General features: G+C 49.8%; 1 protein-coding gene across 1 annotated transcript in view; it reads right to left on the bottom strand.

The window, feature by feature from the left end:
* ryr1b (ryanodine receptor 1b (skeletal)) overlaps positions 1-17989 on the bottom strand; it is a 55632-nt gene that overhangs the window by 16680 nt on the left and 20963 nt on the right. Inside the window, exons 21-76 of the mRNA XM_076146380.1 lie at positions 17693-17909; positions 17491-17595; positions 17172-17275; positions 16996-17079; positions 16745-16904; positions 16506-16653; positions 16199-16404; positions 15928-16102; positions 15610-15818; positions 15182-15528; positions 14945-15077; positions 14680-14840; positions 14419-14581; positions 14246-14332; positions 13746-13972; positions 13136-13580; positions 12502-13041; positions 12204-12404; positions 12002-12113; positions 11775-11918; positions 11350-11623; positions 11117-11234; positions 10875-11007; positions 10503-10597; positions 10280-10415; positions 10004-10187; positions 9723-9834; positions 9523-9643; positions 9255-9424; positions 8856-9076; positions 8672-8762; positions 8439-8579; positions 8184-8347; positions 7947-8025; positions 7722-7811; positions 7431-7571; positions 7231-7308; positions 7061-7136; positions 6824-6947; positions 6617-6732; positions 6454-6521; positions 6199-6320; positions 5880-5929; positions 4864-4924; positions 4620-4746; positions 4416-4524; positions 4237-4318; positions 3913-4043; positions 3487-3807; positions 3159-3399; positions 2927-3014; positions 2733-2825; positions 2310-2324; positions 622-792; positions 372-431; positions 147-281 (exon numbers count right to left, since the gene is read on the bottom strand). Of these exons, the coding sequence (XP_076002495.1) occupies positions 147-281; positions 372-431; positions 622-792; positions 2310-2324; positions 2733-2825; positions 2927-3014; positions 3159-3399; positions 3487-3807; positions 3913-4043; positions 4237-4318; positions 4416-4524; positions 4620-4746; positions 4864-4924; positions 5880-5929; positions 6199-6320; positions 6454-6521; positions 6617-6732; positions 6824-6947; positions 7061-7136; positions 7231-7308; positions 7431-7571; positions 7722-7811; positions 7947-8025; positions 8184-8347; positions 8439-8579; positions 8672-8762; positions 8856-9076; positions 9255-9424; positions 9523-9643; positions 9723-9834; positions 10004-10187; positions 10280-10415; positions 10503-10597; positions 10875-11007; positions 11117-11234; positions 11350-11623; positions 11775-11918; positions 12002-12113; positions 12204-12404; positions 12502-13041; positions 13136-13580; positions 13746-13972; positions 14246-14332; positions 14419-14581; positions 14680-14840; positions 14945-15077; positions 15182-15528; positions 15610-15818; positions 15928-16102; positions 16199-16404; positions 16506-16653; positions 16745-16904; positions 16996-17079; positions 17172-17275; positions 17491-17595; positions 17693-17909 (8506 nt within the window). The remainder of the gene's footprint in view (positions 1-146; positions 282-371; positions 432-621; positions 793-2309; positions 2325-2732; positions 2826-2926; positions 3015-3158; positions 3400-3486; positions 3808-3912; positions 4044-4236; positions 4319-4415; positions 4525-4619; positions 4747-4863; positions 4925-5879; positions 5930-6198; positions 6321-6453; positions 6522-6616; positions 6733-6823; positions 6948-7060; positions 7137-7230; positions 7309-7430; positions 7572-7721; positions 7812-7946; positions 8026-8183; positions 8348-8438; positions 8580-8671; positions 8763-8855; positions 9077-9254; positions 9425-9522; positions 9644-9722; positions 9835-10003; positions 10188-10279; positions 10416-10502; positions 10598-10874; positions 11008-11116; positions 11235-11349; positions 11624-11774; positions 11919-12001; positions 12114-12203; positions 12405-12501; positions 13042-13135; positions 13581-13745; positions 13973-14245; positions 14333-14418; positions 14582-14679; positions 14841-14944; positions 15078-15181; positions 15529-15609; positions 15819-15927; positions 16103-16198; positions 16405-16505; positions 16654-16744; positions 16905-16995; positions 17080-17171; positions 17276-17490; positions 17596-17692; positions 17910-17989) is intronic.

Raw genomic sequence — 17989 nt, forward strand, 5'->3', positions numbered from 1 at the left:
AATGTTTGACTGCTTCACATTCACATGATTCAGAGTCATGTGTAAGTCCAGAAGGAGACCCTTATCATGCCATTACAGAACCTGTAGTACACCTTACACACATTACAGACATGCGTGTTTGGATACTGAGTTGTGTGTTTACTCACCACCTCAATGTGGTAAAGGACAGCAGACACCTCTTGAACCCTTTTCACCACTTTCTCAGGGTCCTCAGCATCCTCCGCCTTCCCGGCCATCTCCTTATACAGAGACATCTGCCAGCGCATAGCCGGGTCCTCCACCTGAAACACATCAACCAGGTGCTCAGTTACACTCTGCCGGGTCTTTAGTCCTGTCTTTCTTATTTAAAACCTTTGAATAAGCCTCCTCACTTTGCCCTGCAGATGCAGATTGTTGGTCAAGAACTCCCTCACCTCCTCATCTGTGTCTTTCTGTAAGGGAAGAAGCCAAGGTTCACACGACATCCTTCACAATCCATACAAGATTAAATGATAAATCAGGCCTATGATTGACCCACGGGAAAATACAATGCTATGATCTATGAATGTAACAGTGTTGTAGATGTTCCTCTGTTTCCACAACGACACAGCGGGTGGGGTGGCTTCAAATGCATTAAAATACCAGAGAGTATCTGATCTTGGCGAGGTTGATGAGCTCTTGGTCTGCAGGAGAGCACATGTTGAGGCCGATGGGCAGCATCTTCTTCAACGCCGCCACGATGAGAGACGTCTGCACCGAGTATCGATCTCCTCTGCGCTTCTTCTTGGTCCGCTCCTGCTCTGAGCCTCCAGACTAGAGAGAGAAAAGGTCAGAGTGACGGCTTGACCCGCTTCAGTTCACACTCCCCATGCCTGCAGGAAGTCAGAGTCTCAGGGATCAAATGAGGAAGTTCAGTTAATACTTAATGGAAATGTTATGAAGTAAAACTACCAACAACAAAAAAACAACAGGAATATTTTACAATTCTATAGCAAAACTACTTCTGAGAAACATTCTACAAAATACCACAACATGCTGGGAAGACATGACTGAAGATGGTTACAGCTTCAGTCTGTGCAGCTTCTGGTGGAGCCTCAGCGCTGCATCATCCACGATACACACAATGCAGCCTCACTGTTAGTAGTGCGGGCTGGACAGGGGCGCGACACACAGAACAGCACAAGTCTATGATGGAGGTGGTGGGGGTACGATGGGGCTCTGCTGCCCTGGAGCTCCTCTCACACACTCCTGTCCTGAGGCAGCCAGTGCTCATTACTGACTGTTGTCTGGCCTCACAGCACCCCCTCTGCCCTGAGTGTGTGTGTGAGTGTGTGCTGTAAACTGAAGTGCTCTTTGGGCAGAGAGAGGTATTGCGACGATCAGATAACAGAAGCTCAAGACAGTAATGTCCATCTGGTCGCCAAGGAGAGGAGGTTGACTCGTCTGTCTTTCAGCAACCAAGTGAGACATCAAACGCCCAGTAGAGATTCAGTGATCGAAACAAATTAATATGTCAATAAATTAGGTTGGTGTGGATGAACGATTCCAGTTAGTAACTACGATGAGAGTCATGTGGTGATGTTTACCCGACCAATCCAGCTAGTTACGCTCATGATGGAGAAAGCAAATTCAATGATATGATGGCAGAGAGTGAGGAGATGACTTTTTGGTGTTAACATGTAGTGAAGGAAAGGAAAGAGAAGAGTCCCCCAGCACCGGAACCTCTACCAACCAAAGCTGAAAGAAATACAAGCGTCAACAATCCGGTGTCAACATCACAGACTGCACAGTAGCATGGACTCCACATCGTATCCCACAGGGACCATCTGAAGGCCATCTGAGCTGATTAATCAAACCAAAACAGGGTGATGGCGCTCGGCGGCAGCAACAGTGTAAGAATCAGGATACACAGCTGCTCGACCAAGAACCATGAAACCTCTCAGGCCACTACAATCTACAGCAAAGAGCCGAGTGTGTCATCGTCAACATAGACACACTCACTAGGGACACAAACACACTCTCACACTTCAACATTTATAAAAACAACAACAACAACAACAACAACAACCCACTCAAAGACAACATTCTCATGTCAATAAGCCATTTCATCTGGATCTATCATTGTGTATGTTTATGAGCGGAATAATGTGTGTGTGTGTGTGTGTGTGTGTGTGTGTATGTGTGTGTGTGTGTGTGTGTGTGTGTGTGTCTGTGTGTGTGAGAGACGCTCTAGTGTGGTAAGCCTGCGGGAGAGCTTGATGAAATGCCTCCCAAAGACTCGGGTTGCCATGCGGTCAGCACAGCGCTCGTGCACACAAACACAGTCTAACCTCTCCATCTCCGGCCTAGTGGCCCGGCGTCCAACACCAACGCAGGATATAAGGAGAGAACACAGTTAGCAACACTCCTAGTAGTGGCTAAGGCCTATAAACTGCCACACTACTACTCCAGGACTTCCAGAATATTCTGTAAAGGGACATATTAGTTATATAAAGATCTATTACTCTTACATTTATGAGGTAATAACTTAATCCATACTAATGTAAAGGAAAGAAGGTCAATATCAGCGGAGGATTGCTCTATATATCTTATTGGTGTAACCTTTCCGCAGCTTTGTCCTGCTAAGAATGGAAGATGTTAGTGCATTATTAATGATTAGAGTTGAGTTACTTGATGTGTTACAGCTATGTGATATAAGTAAACATCTGATTCCTCTGGTTCATGTGGCTCTGTGTCTGCTCGCCCGCTCTCACCTTGCTCATCTTGCTCTTACTGTCAGCAGTGAGGAAGGACATGTTGTTGATCTCGTTCATCACCACAAAGTTCTGCTCCTCCCTTTTGAAGTTCTGCAGGGAAGAAAAAGAGGAATGAGCCAAAGACACTAAGACAGGGAGGGCAAATGCAGCAATATCAAACGCAAGGAGAGGAGGATAGTATAGACACTCACATGAGATTTGGACCAGAAAATGAAAACCTCTCCCACCATCCTGAAGAGTTCCTCAGCATCTGGGTCTGGACAGGTCAGCCACCTCGCCCTGCAGACAATCACAGCAATCGATTAGACGCAGCTGATCAGGATTCAGGTGCTTCATCATCGGTGTTTACAGTACGAGATGGACTAGTCTGGAACCGCCAACAAGTAACTGTGTCTACTGCAGGTGCTCCACATGTTATTGTACCTGTTATTGTCCACGTAGCGGATGAGCAAGGGGTAGAGAGCGTACAGGTCTCTGCACAGCACAGCAAACTCATCCTTGATGGTCCCGTCTTCACTGTCCATCTCCGTCTTGCCCTCCATTCGCAGCTGATCCTCCTCTGCCACCACCTTTCCTGAGCGCTTCTTCAGCTTCTCCATGGTGGGGATGAAGTGGGATTTGAGCATCTCAGGCTTGGCCCTGCTCACAATAGGCTGGGCGAACACTGTGCATGGGACAGCGGGACATCGGATTCAAGACATTGCGGGACATGGACGGCACATTTAGGTCACAAGTCCCGACACACACTGACCTGCCAATCTCTTCATCCAGGAGGCCTCATCTATGCCCAGGTTGTTCACCACGATCTTCATGATGCTACCCAGCAGGTGGTTGAGTTGCTCAGAGGTGACAGATGTACAGAGCTGGCCCTCCAGCTCAGGGAAGTTCTCAAAGCCCCTCTCCCACCAGCGTGGAAGGTAATTACACAGCATGGGCAAGGTGATCTCAATCACATGGGGCATCTCGGTGTAGCGAGCCCCGGACTCGGCCAGATCACTGATCTCTTTCATGAGGATCTCAAGTTCTGGGATGTCAGGGCACAGCTCCTCCACTTGGTTTGGAAGTCCCAGAACTGAGGGAGGGAAAGGCAAAATGATAAGGGGAAACTATTCTTACACATTAAACAGCAGTAAATTGTGGGAGGAAAGCAAAAAAAAAGAAAAGGAAAAGGACTCACTGGATCTCTCTCTGGGAGTCTTGGTGGTGTAAACAGAAAAGGAGTTGTACTCATTGAGCACCGGCTCCAGGAAGGCCACCGGCATGGCAGCTGCTAGGTGAGCCAAGCACTCACCCAGGGCCGGGCGCTGTCTGCATCACAGACATGGCACAGAATAGAAGGGAAGCAAAATAAGAGGTCGGCACACAGTCAAGTTAGTGAACAATCGTATTGCAAAAATAAAAACTGGCCTAGTTGCAGCACTGGAGGTTAAATCTGAAAACAATTCGACCTCTTAATGATTTTAGTTTTCCTTTAGATTCCCTCTTGGAAGTGTCTACTCACTGCTCTACATGTGGGGTCTTCACAGTGCCCAGGGAGTAGATGCTGCACATGATACGGTAGCAGGATATCTGCAGGTCATCCACTGAGGGTGAAGAAGAAAGTGGGACAGGATTACATTTCCATCTGTGCTGTCCCCCTGAGTGAGTAACTGTAAAGGTGGACAGAAGCACTTCACTCACTCATGACGTCATCTCCAAACTGGTGCTGGGCGATGTGGTCAAACAGCGTGGTGAGGACCGGCAGCAGGGCCACGGTGGTGTAGTTGATGTTCTGGGACACACCTTTCACCTACAGGCAGACACACACACACACATACACAAAGAGAGTTCGCAAGGAACATGAAGAAGAAGGAAGAGTGAAAGACAACAGGAGCCGCTCCTGACCTGGTTGCGGCTGGACACTTTGCCCAGTTTGAGATTCTCCACCATTTTCTCAATGTCGTCAGCGGCGCTCTCAAAGAACTGACGCAGGCCCGCCTTCACGATCTCAGGGCCGGATTTCATAACAGTCCTTAAAAACAGAGAGGCAGAACAACAGACGAGCTAAGGGACGCATCACTCCACATTCTGACTTCAGATTAATGCAGTGCGTCACATTTCACAGTGGCAGCTTGTAAATCTTTGTTACCTGGCATCCAGTGATCGTGATAATATGTGCAGACAGTTCACCACAGCGCTGGCATCTGTTCCTGAAAGCAGCAGATCAGAGAAACGTTGCTGCAGCTGCACAACATAGCAGCTTTACACACAAGAGCTCCTTTTATTGTGAAGGTCAGACTGAAGCACAGCAGAAGTTAATTTGACTGAAAACAAAAACAGTTAGAGTTAATATTGGGGAAGCTACATTTGAACTACAAGCTACTCATGGCTGAGGTATGTAGTTGAGCGGCAGCTAAGCTAGCTTCTGGAAAAGCTACATTGTTATGAAAGTAGCTGCTCTACTGTCCAACTCCTGAAAAAGTAGCTTAATTAGTAGCTTCTCTTCTTGTAGCTAGCTAATCCCCAACACCAGTTACAGTCCAGTATGTTAGAGAATGTTAAATCAAACAATACTGCATTTTGACATTGTAACAGATCAACCAACACTGTGATTATAATTTTGGAGTTTCTTTGTGTAACATTCAGTATCTGATGGTATATTTTACGCCGAATGATGATAACAACAGTTGTGTGTTCTGGTGAGCAAGAGGCAGGAAATGTAACAGTTTGAACCATGGCAAGGAGAAACGTGAAGCGTTCGCTGCCGACCACTGACCACCGATTACATAACTGACTATCACACACAGATGGTAGTGAATGAGGAGAGTGAGGAGAGAGCAAATACTCGGAGCTGCAGCGCGCCATTGTTGTTGTTTCCTGACACCACCACACTCACACATTCATGCTGATATCACTGTCTGCATCTTATCAGCAGAAAGATTTATTAAGAGGCCCTAAAAGCAAAAGGGACAACGTTCTGCGGAAAACACCAAAGCCAAGCAGAAGCGGAGATTAAAGAGAGAGGAAGAGGAAAGGGTTGAGATAGTTAGATGATGAAACACTGATAAGGAGGAATCCGGACAAAGGAGAGAGAGAGATGAAGAGGACAGACAGGAATGGACAGAGATGGTGACAGGGCAAAACGCCAGCATGCAGGTTCCTTACCAAAAAGAGATACTCTGTGTCTCACCAAAGCAGCCAACTTACAGAAGATACTGAGGTAGGGGGAGAGAAGAGGAGTGGGGGGGAGAGGAGGGGAGGACGATGAGGGAGACAGGGCAGGAGAAATGTTTGAAGTGACACCAAAGGCAAAAGGGGGGGTGGAGGGAATTAAGGTTGTAAAGATGGACATGGAAGAGGGAATATTCAGGAGGAAGAGGACAAACACCATCACAGGCAAAGTACTGAGCTGAAGAGTGGAGGCCAAATAATTCTGAGATCTTTTGGAATAGAAACCTTTCATACACTCTTGTGTGTAACCTACCTTGCGATCATCTCCTTCTCCTTGTTGGAAGAATGTCCTCCACTACCCAAGACTTTAGCCGGAGTGGAGAGGAAGTACAGGCAGTGGTTCTTGAAATACTGATTCACCAGCGGCAAGAGGATCTGAACACAACAGCCAGAGCAACATGAACATCCTGACCAGGTGTCCAGGTGAGCCCACAGGAGCTGTGGCCAAACTATCAGATGTGGTAAGAATCACAACTCTTTGGACCCACAGAAACATCACACAGCTCACCTTGGCAAAGAATTTGATTTCTTGTTCGTGTGGCGATTTCTCCACTCGACCGCTGCTAACCACAGCCTCTGTCAGAGAAGAGCACAAACCAAATCAGTCACCTGCAGTAAACAACATACGGAAGATCTGCAACAAGCCACAGTGCTCATCAGAAGCATAATACCAAGATGAGCAATGAACTCCTGGGCAATGTCCATCCATTTGAGAAGCTTCAGAAGGAAACCATAGGCAAAGCGCTTCTCAATAGAGGAGATGTCCTGCTCCATGTCCTTAAGACCCCTGAAGATGGAGAGGAGACGATGGGTGAAGACAGAACAAGACAGAGAGCTGAAAGTGAGATGGTTTGAGAAGGTGTGAGCATTCCTCCGACCTGGTCACTGCGTATCCGTTCAGCTGGAGGAACTTGAGCAGGTCCTGCGCCTTCTCCCTGTCCCTGGCTTTCTCCTTGGCAGTCAGGGTGTCATAAGGCACAAGCAGGGGATGGGTGCCACCACCTAACAGCAGCACAAATTATTTTGGGGGGGAAGCACCGACTGGGAACTGGCTACCACTGTGGCTGCAAGTGACAATCAAACTTCTTCAGGTTTGACACAGAAACCCCTCGTACCTTTAGACTGGAGCTCCAACTTCTTCTTCCGTCCCCAGGTGTTATGATAGTTCTCAGCCAGCTGCTCAGCCATGGACTGCGTAGAGATGACAACAGCATGCACATTAGATGAATCTCTCAAGCTCCTGCCACATGTGTATGAAGGATGAGCTGTGAACGAGGTGACACACCTGCAGCTCTCTGGAGAGGGCCATCGCTGTGATGTCCACTGGCTGAGGGTTGTAGCCATGACTGGGGTCATAAGTGGCCTGTGGACATGAAGGCATACAAAGATTCCACCAAGTTCACTGTTACTTCACTCATTCGGAGGAGGTCCAATGGGGACATGCATTAGAAGATACAGTAGTACAGATGGGAAGTTGTCCAGCACCTGAGCAGTTTGGGAGATCTTCCGTGTGGCGGCCTTCTTCTCCACCTCTCCCTCCCTGTCTGTGGCCTTCTCCAGGGTCCACTCCCACGCCAGCATGGCTTTGATGGATTCTTTGAGGGGCCAGCGGTAGATCTCCTTGTCCTGAGACACAGACACAAGCATTCAACAGCAAGACGAGGTGTTTAAAACTTAAGATGTCCAAACAATCAGAAATGATGTCCTGCATTAGTTTACCTACATGAAGGTGTCTGAACAGAAGATTGAGATGAGGTATAAATGCTGACTCATTACCTTTTCAGAGAAGGTTTTGTATGGGCGGAGCATCGGGTGAGTTTTGGCGTTGTCATCCAGAGCCTCTCCATAGGTCCAGTTGTTCTGAATCTGAAAATAGATGAGAGCATTGAAAAAGTGACTTCCTGCACCTGTGTGTGTGTGTGTGTGTGTGTGTGTGTGTGTGTCCGTGTGCGTGTGCGTGCGTGTGCGTGATTTTAAATATAAGCGTTTTGCATAACTGACCTTTTCAAAGGCCCATTTGTCGTGAGTGTGCTCTGCAAACTTGTTGATGAAGGCATCCAGTCTCTCTGGGATGATGGTACTATAAATAAATGATGTCACATTTAATGCTGTACACCTTATGAATACTGTTTATTATTATTATATTCTAACTAACACACAACTTTTGGAATGAATTTGTGAGCTTGTACTAAAATAGAGTTCTCTGTTTTTGTCCTCTTCTTGTATTTTCCTGCTTACTTGGTCGTCTCCACTGGTTTGGGGTCAAAGTTGCCCTCAGCGTCCACAGAGGCCTTCTTCTCAGTGTGGGAGGAGAAGGTGGCGTCCACATAGTCTGGAGGGATGGCTCCTGCTATGGCACACAGGCACGGCATGGCGATCTTGAAGAGCTCTGCGTCAAATTTCTAGAGTTGCGAGCGTCAGACAGGACAAGTTAACAGAGAAACAATAAGCTCCTTCACTTCATGTGTGGACACCAACAGATTCCCCTCTCACCTTGTGGGCCAAAGACTCAAAGATTCCCCAAAAGAGCTTGCGAGAAAGATGCAGCTCTTCCTCTGAGGTCACCCCAAAGTTTGCCCAGCCGTTAGGCAGGCAGTAGTACTTCCAGCAACGCTCGTAGTGATTGGTCAACAGCTGGAACAATTGGAAAAGAGAGGAAAAGAGGGAAAATGAGAGATCCGAAAATAAAAACCGTACTAAATAAATGAAATAAATATGAGTCAAACCTTCAGAGGCATCTTTGCATATTCATTGAGGATGGGAACATCAAACACCAGCCGTCTGAGCAGATGTTGCAGCATGGAGGGGAGGAGATACCTGGGATCACGCAGAGGAGGTTCCTTCATCAGATACTGTTATCATTCAGATCATCAAAGTGCTTTGAGCTTTAAAGACAGAGTTAGGACTGACTTGCAGAGCGACATGAGGCATTCCTCGATGACGTCCCTCTGAGCCTTGGTGAGGGCTCGGCCACGGGACAGGCGATAGATGGTGTGGAGCATGGAGTCGATCATGATGGCACGGTGATCTGTGCCGGCAAACAGCGGGGCACACTTAGTGACCAGAGGCAGAACAGCTGAGCACAGGTAACGGTTCAGTGCCAAGGCCATTTCAGTTGTGCTGAATGCCAGCTATAGCCAGAGAGGGAGACAATAAAACTACTGTAAAGTGACAACACTGGCAATGAATGTTAGTCATTTCTCCGGGAAACAGCTGGATCAGCAAAGTACGCCACCGTAATGGCTCCACTCTTGGAATTCACCCTTGCTGTACTTGAATATATTTGTCAAGACGAGTCTGCCGACTCACCGTGTCCAGTGAGGCTGCAGCCCTCATGTCAGGCAGGAAGCCGACCTCCAGCACATGGAGCAGGAAGTCCTGGTTGTCGATACCGTAAACTCTGTCCAGGAAAAGCACCATGGAGGCCTTGTGGTCCGGAACAAAACTGGCCGACATCTTTGGCTCGATAATCTGACCGTCTGTAGTTAGGACAGAACAATATGACATCACTTTAGAGCACACACACACACACACACCCAGTTTGCCACTCATTCCCATTTCCAGCTTTGTATCCAACCTTTGCCATAAGCAGGAATCTGCACAGGGAGGCTGATGACTCCCACCAGGTCTTCTATGGGCACCAGAGACCTCAGGATGGCCCTGATCCTCAGAGCTTCACCCTTACCTGCTTGGATCAGCTGCAGAAATGAACACAGAAACCATGTGAGTCCACTGAACAGACTGCATCTCTGACTGATTCCTCCTGTTTGTACTCACGTGCATCTCTGGGGCACATCGACCCAGCAGATCAATGAGGGCTGAGTAGAAGGACATAATGGCGTTTCCCAGATGGACACGGTTCTCCTCCTGCTGCTCCTCTCCACCAAACCTTTCAATCAACAATAAGCAACACAAAGTTTGACTTCTGTCCAGCAAATGTGATGCATTATGAGAAAACATGCAAAGTTGTATAAACACTATACAGTACTACACTATTTAAGTAAACATCCCCCTATATCCCTATTTCCTTATGTGAACATACATGCGCCTTAACTCACATAAAGCGTCTGTCCTTTTTGACGGTGGGTCCATCTCTTGCTGGGTCCTCAGAGATCTTGATGGCGTCCTCCATGGCAGCCAGCAGACCGTTCCCTCCCTCCCCTCTCAGGGCCGGGCCGAAGCACTCGGGGCGACGGATGAGCAGACGCACCACCACGTTGGCGTTTTCCTCCACGCTCTCTCCTGTGAGAACAATCGTGTCATGTTAGAGACGTCGATGCGCACAAATCACAACGTGCAGAGGCAGGCGATCGTTCCTATGTTAGGTGGCTGACCGTTAACAAAGACAGCAAAGCGGAGGAAGTCCAGGTATCTCTCTCCACCACAGGGGTTCCAGCCGATGTCAGGGTAGCCCTTAGAGAGAAGCATGGGACACATCTGCAGCCCACAGCCTGCCAGGTACGTCACCACCTACACCAGGAGAGAGCACAACGTCAACACATCCATGGTAAAGATTGACGTATTCATGTTTGGTGTTGGTCTTTGATGTTCTCTAACCATTTCCAGGTCCTGCTCCTGCAGAGCCAAGGCCAGCTCATTGTTATCAATGCAGGAAGCAGCAGCCACATCCAGAGGGGTGGAGCCACGCATGCCTGTAAGCAGAACAACAAGGGCTTTACTTTATTATATAACGTACAGTGAAGGCTCATTATGGCCAGTTGGCAAAGGCACCTCAGACTATTGTTCCAGGAAAAAAAAGTGAAAAGAAAAATGGAAAGAAAACACAAAAGGAAGTCAGAAACTAGAAGAATATTTGCATTATCTGTATTAGGCCAAAACAAATACAGAATATTCTCATTATACAGATGCATACACATATATAATGTAAATAATGAGCCCTGTGTAGAGTGCAGGTGGGCGGACACTGACCCAGGCCGATGCCACTGTTCTGCAGCAGGTAGCTCAAATGGTCAAACATGGAGCGCTGGTTCTGCCGGCTGATACGACAGAAGTAACACAGGAAACGACAGCAGTTGGTCACCATCTGGGGGAATCGAATCTCCTGGAAACAAGCAAGGGAAGACATCACACAGCTGTCAGATGCTGTCTTTAGTGAATGATAAAGGGGAAATGGCTCCTCCATTAAAGAAAACAAACAAACATGGCGTTACCTTGGAGTCTCCTCCTCCGCCCAGCACGTTGACCATCACCTCCATCACAGTCTCATGCATACCCAGGGCTCTCATCAAGTTGGGGTGTTGGTAGAACACTTTGTTGTTCATGATATTCCTAGAAAAGTCATAATCATGCTTGTTACTCAGTGGATCTTGTTAAGTGGCACGGATACATTAAAGGACATTAACACAATGACATCGCTGAGAAGCAGTGTCATCCCCACACTGACCCGATGCTCTGAATCATGAGTCGCTCCTCCTCTGGGCCCATCTGGACAATGAGGAGAGATCGGATCTGTCCAAGGCACTCCAGCAGGTCCATGGTGTCCTGCACTGACACGGCGTTGATGGAGTAGGCCTTAGGCAGGGCGCGGATCAGCTCGCCCAGCCCGTCGTACATCCTGTGGAGCAGGCTGAACATCAGACGCACCAGCTCAGGGTTCTGGATGAAGGACTCCTGAGCCCAGTGGATCATGGTGTGGGAGATCAGCTCCTGCAGGGTGTCTGGGTGGAGTGAGAGAGGTTTCAGTGTTTTACTGTTGTGTGATACTTAACACTACATTGATTTTCTGAAGCAAATGTCGATATCTTTGGTTTGCAGCTGCTAAATAATGTTTCTGAATATTTAACCAGAAATCTGTATTTATAATCTTACTGGGTTTTGTTTCGTCCTCAACCTCCGGCTTCGCTTCTTCCTTTGTCTTGCGCAAGTTCCTGACCTTGTCCACCAGATTGAGGAGCCTTCCCCTGAGTGACGTGTCCACTTTCTCCTCAGTTTCCTCGTGCCCAATGTGGATCCCTGGAGTGAAGCGAGGGTTCATCATTTAGCCAAAACATCACGTCAGCACATCAGTGAGATCTCATCTGTGGTGGAGTCCTTACCACAATGGAGGAGGATATCATTGTGGAACTCTCCCAGGGTGTCTCGGACCTCCTCAGGCACCGGACAGTCCTCCTCCTCTGGACTGTGCTTGAAGTTGGTCAGCAGCAGCACCTCGAAGAGAAACACAGTGAGATATATTTTGCATTATCAGTGTCAGCCAATCAAAGGAGTTATAATGGTTCATTTCAATCCCAAACCAACCTGGTCCTGCGGTGGTGAGCGGAACTCTCTGGTCCTGCGTGCCGTCTCAGCCGCTGACATGGTGAAGGCTCTCATCAGCAGGTTGTAGCGGATGCGCTGGTTGCCCTGGATGTCGTGGACGAACTGGTCTGAATAAGCCACGATGGCCTCCACTCTGTGCCGCAGCTCGCAGTCGCAGAAGTACTGCAGCAAGGTGCACATCTGGTGACGGAGAGCCAGAGAGGAACAGCTGGTTAACATGTGGAATATGTAAACAAGACTAACAGATTCTGTATATTTGTTTATTATTGTGAGTAACCTGCAGTTTGACAGATTCAGGCAGCTTCATCTGTAAAAGTCCTTCTTCCAGACCCTCTTCTTCCTCTTTGACTTCTTCCGCCACTGCCTCGGCCTCCTTCTCTTCCTCTGCCTTCTCTCCATCTACTTTTCCTCCTTTGGCCTCTCTCTCCTCTCCTTCCTCTTTCGGCTCTCCCTCCTCATCCTCCTCGCCTTTCTGTTCATCTTTCAATTCCTCGTCCTCCTCACCGACTCCTTCATCCTCCAGCTCAGTGTCCTCCTCCTTTTTGTCCTTGGTTTCCTCCCCTCCCTCTTCGCCAGCCCCTGCCTTCTCTCCCTCCTCTTCCTCGTCGTCCTTACCGCTGAAAACATTGGGGTTGATCATCTTGAGGATGTGCTTGGTATCTTCGTCATTGAAGATGCCCATGATGAGCAGTGTGCTGATGAGTTTAAGGATTGGAACAAAGTGAAACTCAACACTGCCTCCTACTGGATCCCTCATGGCCTGGCTGCCGTCCATCACAGCCTCTGTTAACATGCTGATGGCGCCCGTCTTCAGCTCCTGTGGGACAAAATGGCAGCGCAGTTGCAGTTATTACAATAACATGACATGAACGATGCCTTCTGCAGCTTTCTAATCTGTCTGGATCTCTCACCTGAAGAGGGAAGGTGGGACTGAGGGTGTACAGGTCCGGATCGGTGCCCACAAAGTTGATGGATGAAAAATGCAGCTTGGGCCGTAAGCAGGTGGTGAGACCCACTCCGGGCAGAGAGTGGGCCTTCTTGGCGTCGGGATAGAGCTTGATGGAGAGAGTTTGTTCAGTCATGGGCACGATGAACTCTCTGTTTGTGCCCAGGCGCGCACGCTTGGCAGACTCCAGGTGGATGCTGATGAGCAGGTCGTAGTAGCCGCCGCGGAGAGGCCCGGGCAGGTAGGTGTTCTCCATGGCGTAGAACAGCTGAGACTCGTCCACGTGGCTGCACAGGGCGTGAGCCACGCGGTTGTTGCCCAGCGCGCACACGGCACAGTACAGCATGAGGGTGTGGTAGTGGAACTTCAACAGGTCCTGACGCTCCGACAACTCTAGGACATCAATGCACCTGTGAAGGACAGACAGAGACACACACCAACATCCATGAGATTAACACTGCCAAGAGAGTTTAAAGACACAACTTTCTTAATTCTAATTCAAAGTACAACTATCTGCTTCCCACTGCAGGGTCATGACCCGGGGGTTAGGACCTCAGGGGCTCAGGGGCTCTGACCTGTTCTCCTCTGGGATGTGCAGTGCCATCATGATCAGAGGTTCCACACACTCCACCATCCAGCCCAGCCTCTCGCTGACTTTGCCAACCTCTGGGTTGAGGAAGTGATTGGGCATCCGACTCCAGATCACCGGGGTCAGCATCTGGACATCCAGCCTGGGAGGACACTGGGGCACCGGGTTGTTGCGCTCACTGCGGAACATGGCTGCCGAGATGGGCATGATGTTCTGATAGGGCAGAGGGAACAGAGCGTTACGTCATGAAGACAACGATGGATCATAGGGAGGAGCTTCATGAATCCTAATGTCACACCGGTGCTGAAATTAACATAAGAGAAGCCAGTCTACCAGGGAAGCAGGATAAATGAGCAAGCAACTACAAATAAAAGGCGAGAAGAGAGAAGCAGGCAGGGAAAGTATTTTTTAAAGGTGGCTGGAAACACTGATGGCAGAAAGAAAGAAAAACACCTTCTGAAAATATGAACGTATACAAGTTCTGACCTTGAGCTTGCCGAGTTCCAGCTGCACTAAATTCTGACTGCAGGGCTGGATGAAGACGGCGGGGAACAGCTTGGTGTTGGGCTCCACCTGACAACAAAACAGAACACGGCCGCTTTCACAATCTGATACTCGAACAAATGCCGTCCGCACACCGCTGCCTCTCCTCTGCTCACCTGGTAGAAGGTGTTGATCTCCTTCCCGTTGGCTGTGAAGGTCATGAGACCTGTCGCCAGGTCGACCAGGCAACCCACCACCATGTCCTCCTGGCTGAAGCGGGTCTGCTGGTTGCTGACCAGGTCGCCTCCCCAGACCATGTAACAGTTACTGTGCTTCATGCTGCAGGGAGACAGGAGAGGCACTGCAGTGTTAGAGGATGGGAGCAAAGCCTGATTCTGTTTCTGAGTTTTCCTGGAAGAGAGTAAATAAGATCTGACCTGTCGTGTATGTTGCCTCTGTCGTCTCCCACGGTAACAGTGACGCTGCGTACTTTGCTGAGGTCAAAGTTGGGATCATACAGGTGGTAGTCAGGCGTGACCCAGCCCACCCACACACCTGACGGCTCCTGCCCGGCAAAGATCCTCACAGAGTAATAATACTGGGAACAGGAAGAAGAGCGGCAGTGAGAAACCTGACAGTGAAGCACGGAGACGCCACAGAGGAGCTTCATCGTGTCGTCATGGTGCTGATGAAGGCGCTCACAGTGGTAGTGCTGAGGATGATCTCAGGGTCGTCTCTGTCGTCAGGGACCACATCCTCCACCAAGCGAGGCACGGTGGGAGGAGGGGGAGGGGCCAGAGGCGTCATGGCCGCCTTCTTAGCCTTGGAGAAGAACCTGATGTGCACAGAATAGAAAGGTGAGACTCATAATCAGCTCCACTAGGATGATCTGGACGTGAGCAGCATTACACAGCTGTGCACACTGATGGACATCCTCACCCTTTCTTCTTGCCCTTCTCTGACATGGCGTCCTTCTCGTTCTCCACAGACAGCTCCTTTGGCACCGACGGCTCCTTCTTCTCCTCTTCCTGCTCTTTGCGGGTGGCCGACTTCTTCAGCACCTCAAACTCCGAGTCGGGCTCCACCACCACCACTTCCTCCTCGGGGATGGTGAGGGCGCGGGTGAGGGGGGTGGTGCCTGCCGTGACCTTGAAAATCTCGTGGAATTGCACGGGCATGCTGAGTCTGAGGAACATCATGTCGGTGTTGGCGTTTTGCGAGCCGAAGGTCCTGTGGGTCAACTTCAGACAGGGGGCGCTGTCCACCGTCCCATCCACACGGGACACCTAAGATGGACAGGCAGGTGATGAATAACAATAGAGTGTATATAAAGTGTCAGTGTGATCTCCTTAGAGTTCAATCGTCACCTCGATGTGGTTGTGATCAGTCGGCACGGGAACAAACTGAGGCAAACTTTTACTGAACCACATGGTGATGTCTCGCTTCATGTTAATGGCAAAGGGTTCAAAGCCTTCCTGCAGACCACAGATGGCAAAGTAGCGCAGACTGCTGACGTTCTGACCAAGATTGATCCTTCCCACTTGAGACAGGCCCAGCGCACACACGGGGATGAAACCTGAGGGGCAAAGCAGCAAATGGGACAGAAGAGGGAAAGAGTTGGACAGATGTTTGGACAAAGTGTGTGTGTGTATATAAAAAGGTCAGAGGAGAGATGGAACTCTTGCCTTCTCCGATTTCGATGTCTTTGAAAGCCAGTTCAGAGCCCGAGTCACTCATCAGCATTTCTCCGTTGAGCGTGAACATGATGTTCATCTCAGTCAGGTCGATCATGCAGCCGACCACATCGCCCGACAGCCACTGGCGACCGAAGGATTCATTGCCGACGTGCCAGCGCTGAGCCTGGGAATCGAGGAATACCGATGAAACACACGCAAACATGTGATGATGTTTGTTGTTGCCTACTGTTGGTCTCAGTCTCGCTCGGTGGGGACAAACCTTGTTGCCGTTGAAGACGTAGGCCAGCTCATCTGCTCCCAGTTCGGTGTCTGAGCGGACGCTGGGTCGCGCCCAGCCCACCCTCATCTCCCCCGTGGTCACCGCCTCAAACTCATAGTACCATTTCCCCTGGGTGATGGCGTAGGACATCTCTGCCCTGAAGATCCTCACCTTGTCCCCCGGGGTGCTCTCAAGGCCGTGGCCGGCTACAGAGGGACAGAAGGGTGAGGACACAGCAAACGTCTCGCTCTGTGACATTTAACCTCACTCTCAGTCGAGAGGATCGTATCGGCGGGTGGCGACTCACTGCTCTCCTGATCCGGAGGCTCGATGTTGTAGCCGTAGCCGATGAGAGTGCGGACAGCGTTGTTCACGCTGTCTCGGTTCGTTTTCTTAGTTCTCTCGTCCAGCAGGTTGTACGGCACCAGACGAGGGTTTCGCTTGTTCAGGATGTCCTGGAGAGAGAACACTCATGTTCATAACAACCAGGCCTCTCACTCTCTCTCTCAGCTGTGCTTGGCTCTGAGTCATGTGGAGTTCAGTCACCTGCACGATGCTGTAGGTCCATCCCTGTCGTACCCGGTCCCTGGCCCACACGTTGTGCCCGTTCTCCGCTAGCTTTTCTACCAGCTGGTTCTGGTTGGGTGTCAGTTTAACGTGGTTCAGGTCAAGGGGGGCAGGCTTGTATCCGTTACTCATCACATAGCTGGAGGAGAGAGAGGCCCACGCTCAGATACAAACAACACACACAGGAGGAAACACGCTTGTATGTGGAGAGTGAGAGTTTGTTGCCGTACGTCTTGGGGAGCTTGATCTTCTTCAGGTTCTCTTCTGCTTTCTCGTCTCCCATACCAACATGGCAGCCCAGTGCCAGCAGAGTCCTTGAGGAGAACAATAGGCACCACAGGCATTAAGGATCGTGTCCCACACAGTCAAACCTCCTCACATTCAAACCCAGCGGACACAAACTCACTTGAGCGTCTCTCCGGACATCTGCAGGTTATAGTTCCTCTCTGGTTCAGGGAGACTCTGGAAGTCCACCAGGCAGGGATGCAGTTTCTTGTTGTCGTCCCTGAACTGTGGGCAAGACGACAACATTATATCCTGTGACCACACATTCATTCACATCCTATTGTGCTAAAAATAAGCACCCAGAGGGTTTGGGGTTAATCCTCATCGCTGCACTCGAGCTATTTGCAGTAACTGAAGATATTTATTTAATGATCGGGTGAATTTTTGTTTCCAGACGGTTCAGATCAGTATTCATATCCAGATTCAGACTCCCTACTCACACTCCCGTAGGTCCAGCCCTGCTCGATGCGGGTGATGGCCCAGAGCTCGTGGATGTTCTCTGCCAGCTTCTCACGGATCCGCTCCAGGTGGGGCGGCAACACGATCTACAGAGGGAGGGCGAGTCCACGACATGAATCTGAATGCAGTGCAGGTTTAGGCTCGGGTCAGGTGTCAGGTTTGGGCTGTTCTGAGGGGTCTTACCTGAACCGTGTCCACGGGGCAGGGTGTGAAGGAGGTGTGGTTGAGGGAGAGGGTGGGACCCAACAGGTTGCGGACGCCGCTGAAGTCGTGCTTGTACTCCTTGATGGGCTCGATGCGCATCCTGTCCCTGGGCAGCACAGCCTCGTAGCACGGCGCGTAGCCAGGAGGGGGCATGAACTTGAAGTCTCCGTGGCGACCACCCAGGAGGAACCGCGCCCTGAGGTGACAGAAAGCGGCTTCATCTAATTGACCCCAGGCTGGTTTACAGACTGCTAAATGGCTTTATGAGGAACGTGT

This window comes from Genypterus blacodes, unplaced genomic scaffold, assembly GCF_046128005.1.
Source record: "Genypterus blacodes isolate CSIRO-AG114 ecotype Tasmania unplaced genomic scaffold, CSIRO-AGI_Gbla_v1 ptg000032l_1, whole genome shotgun sequence".
Lineage (NCBI taxonomy): Eukaryota > Metazoa > Chordata > Actinopteri > Ophidiiformes > Ophidiidae > Genypterus > Genypterus blacodes.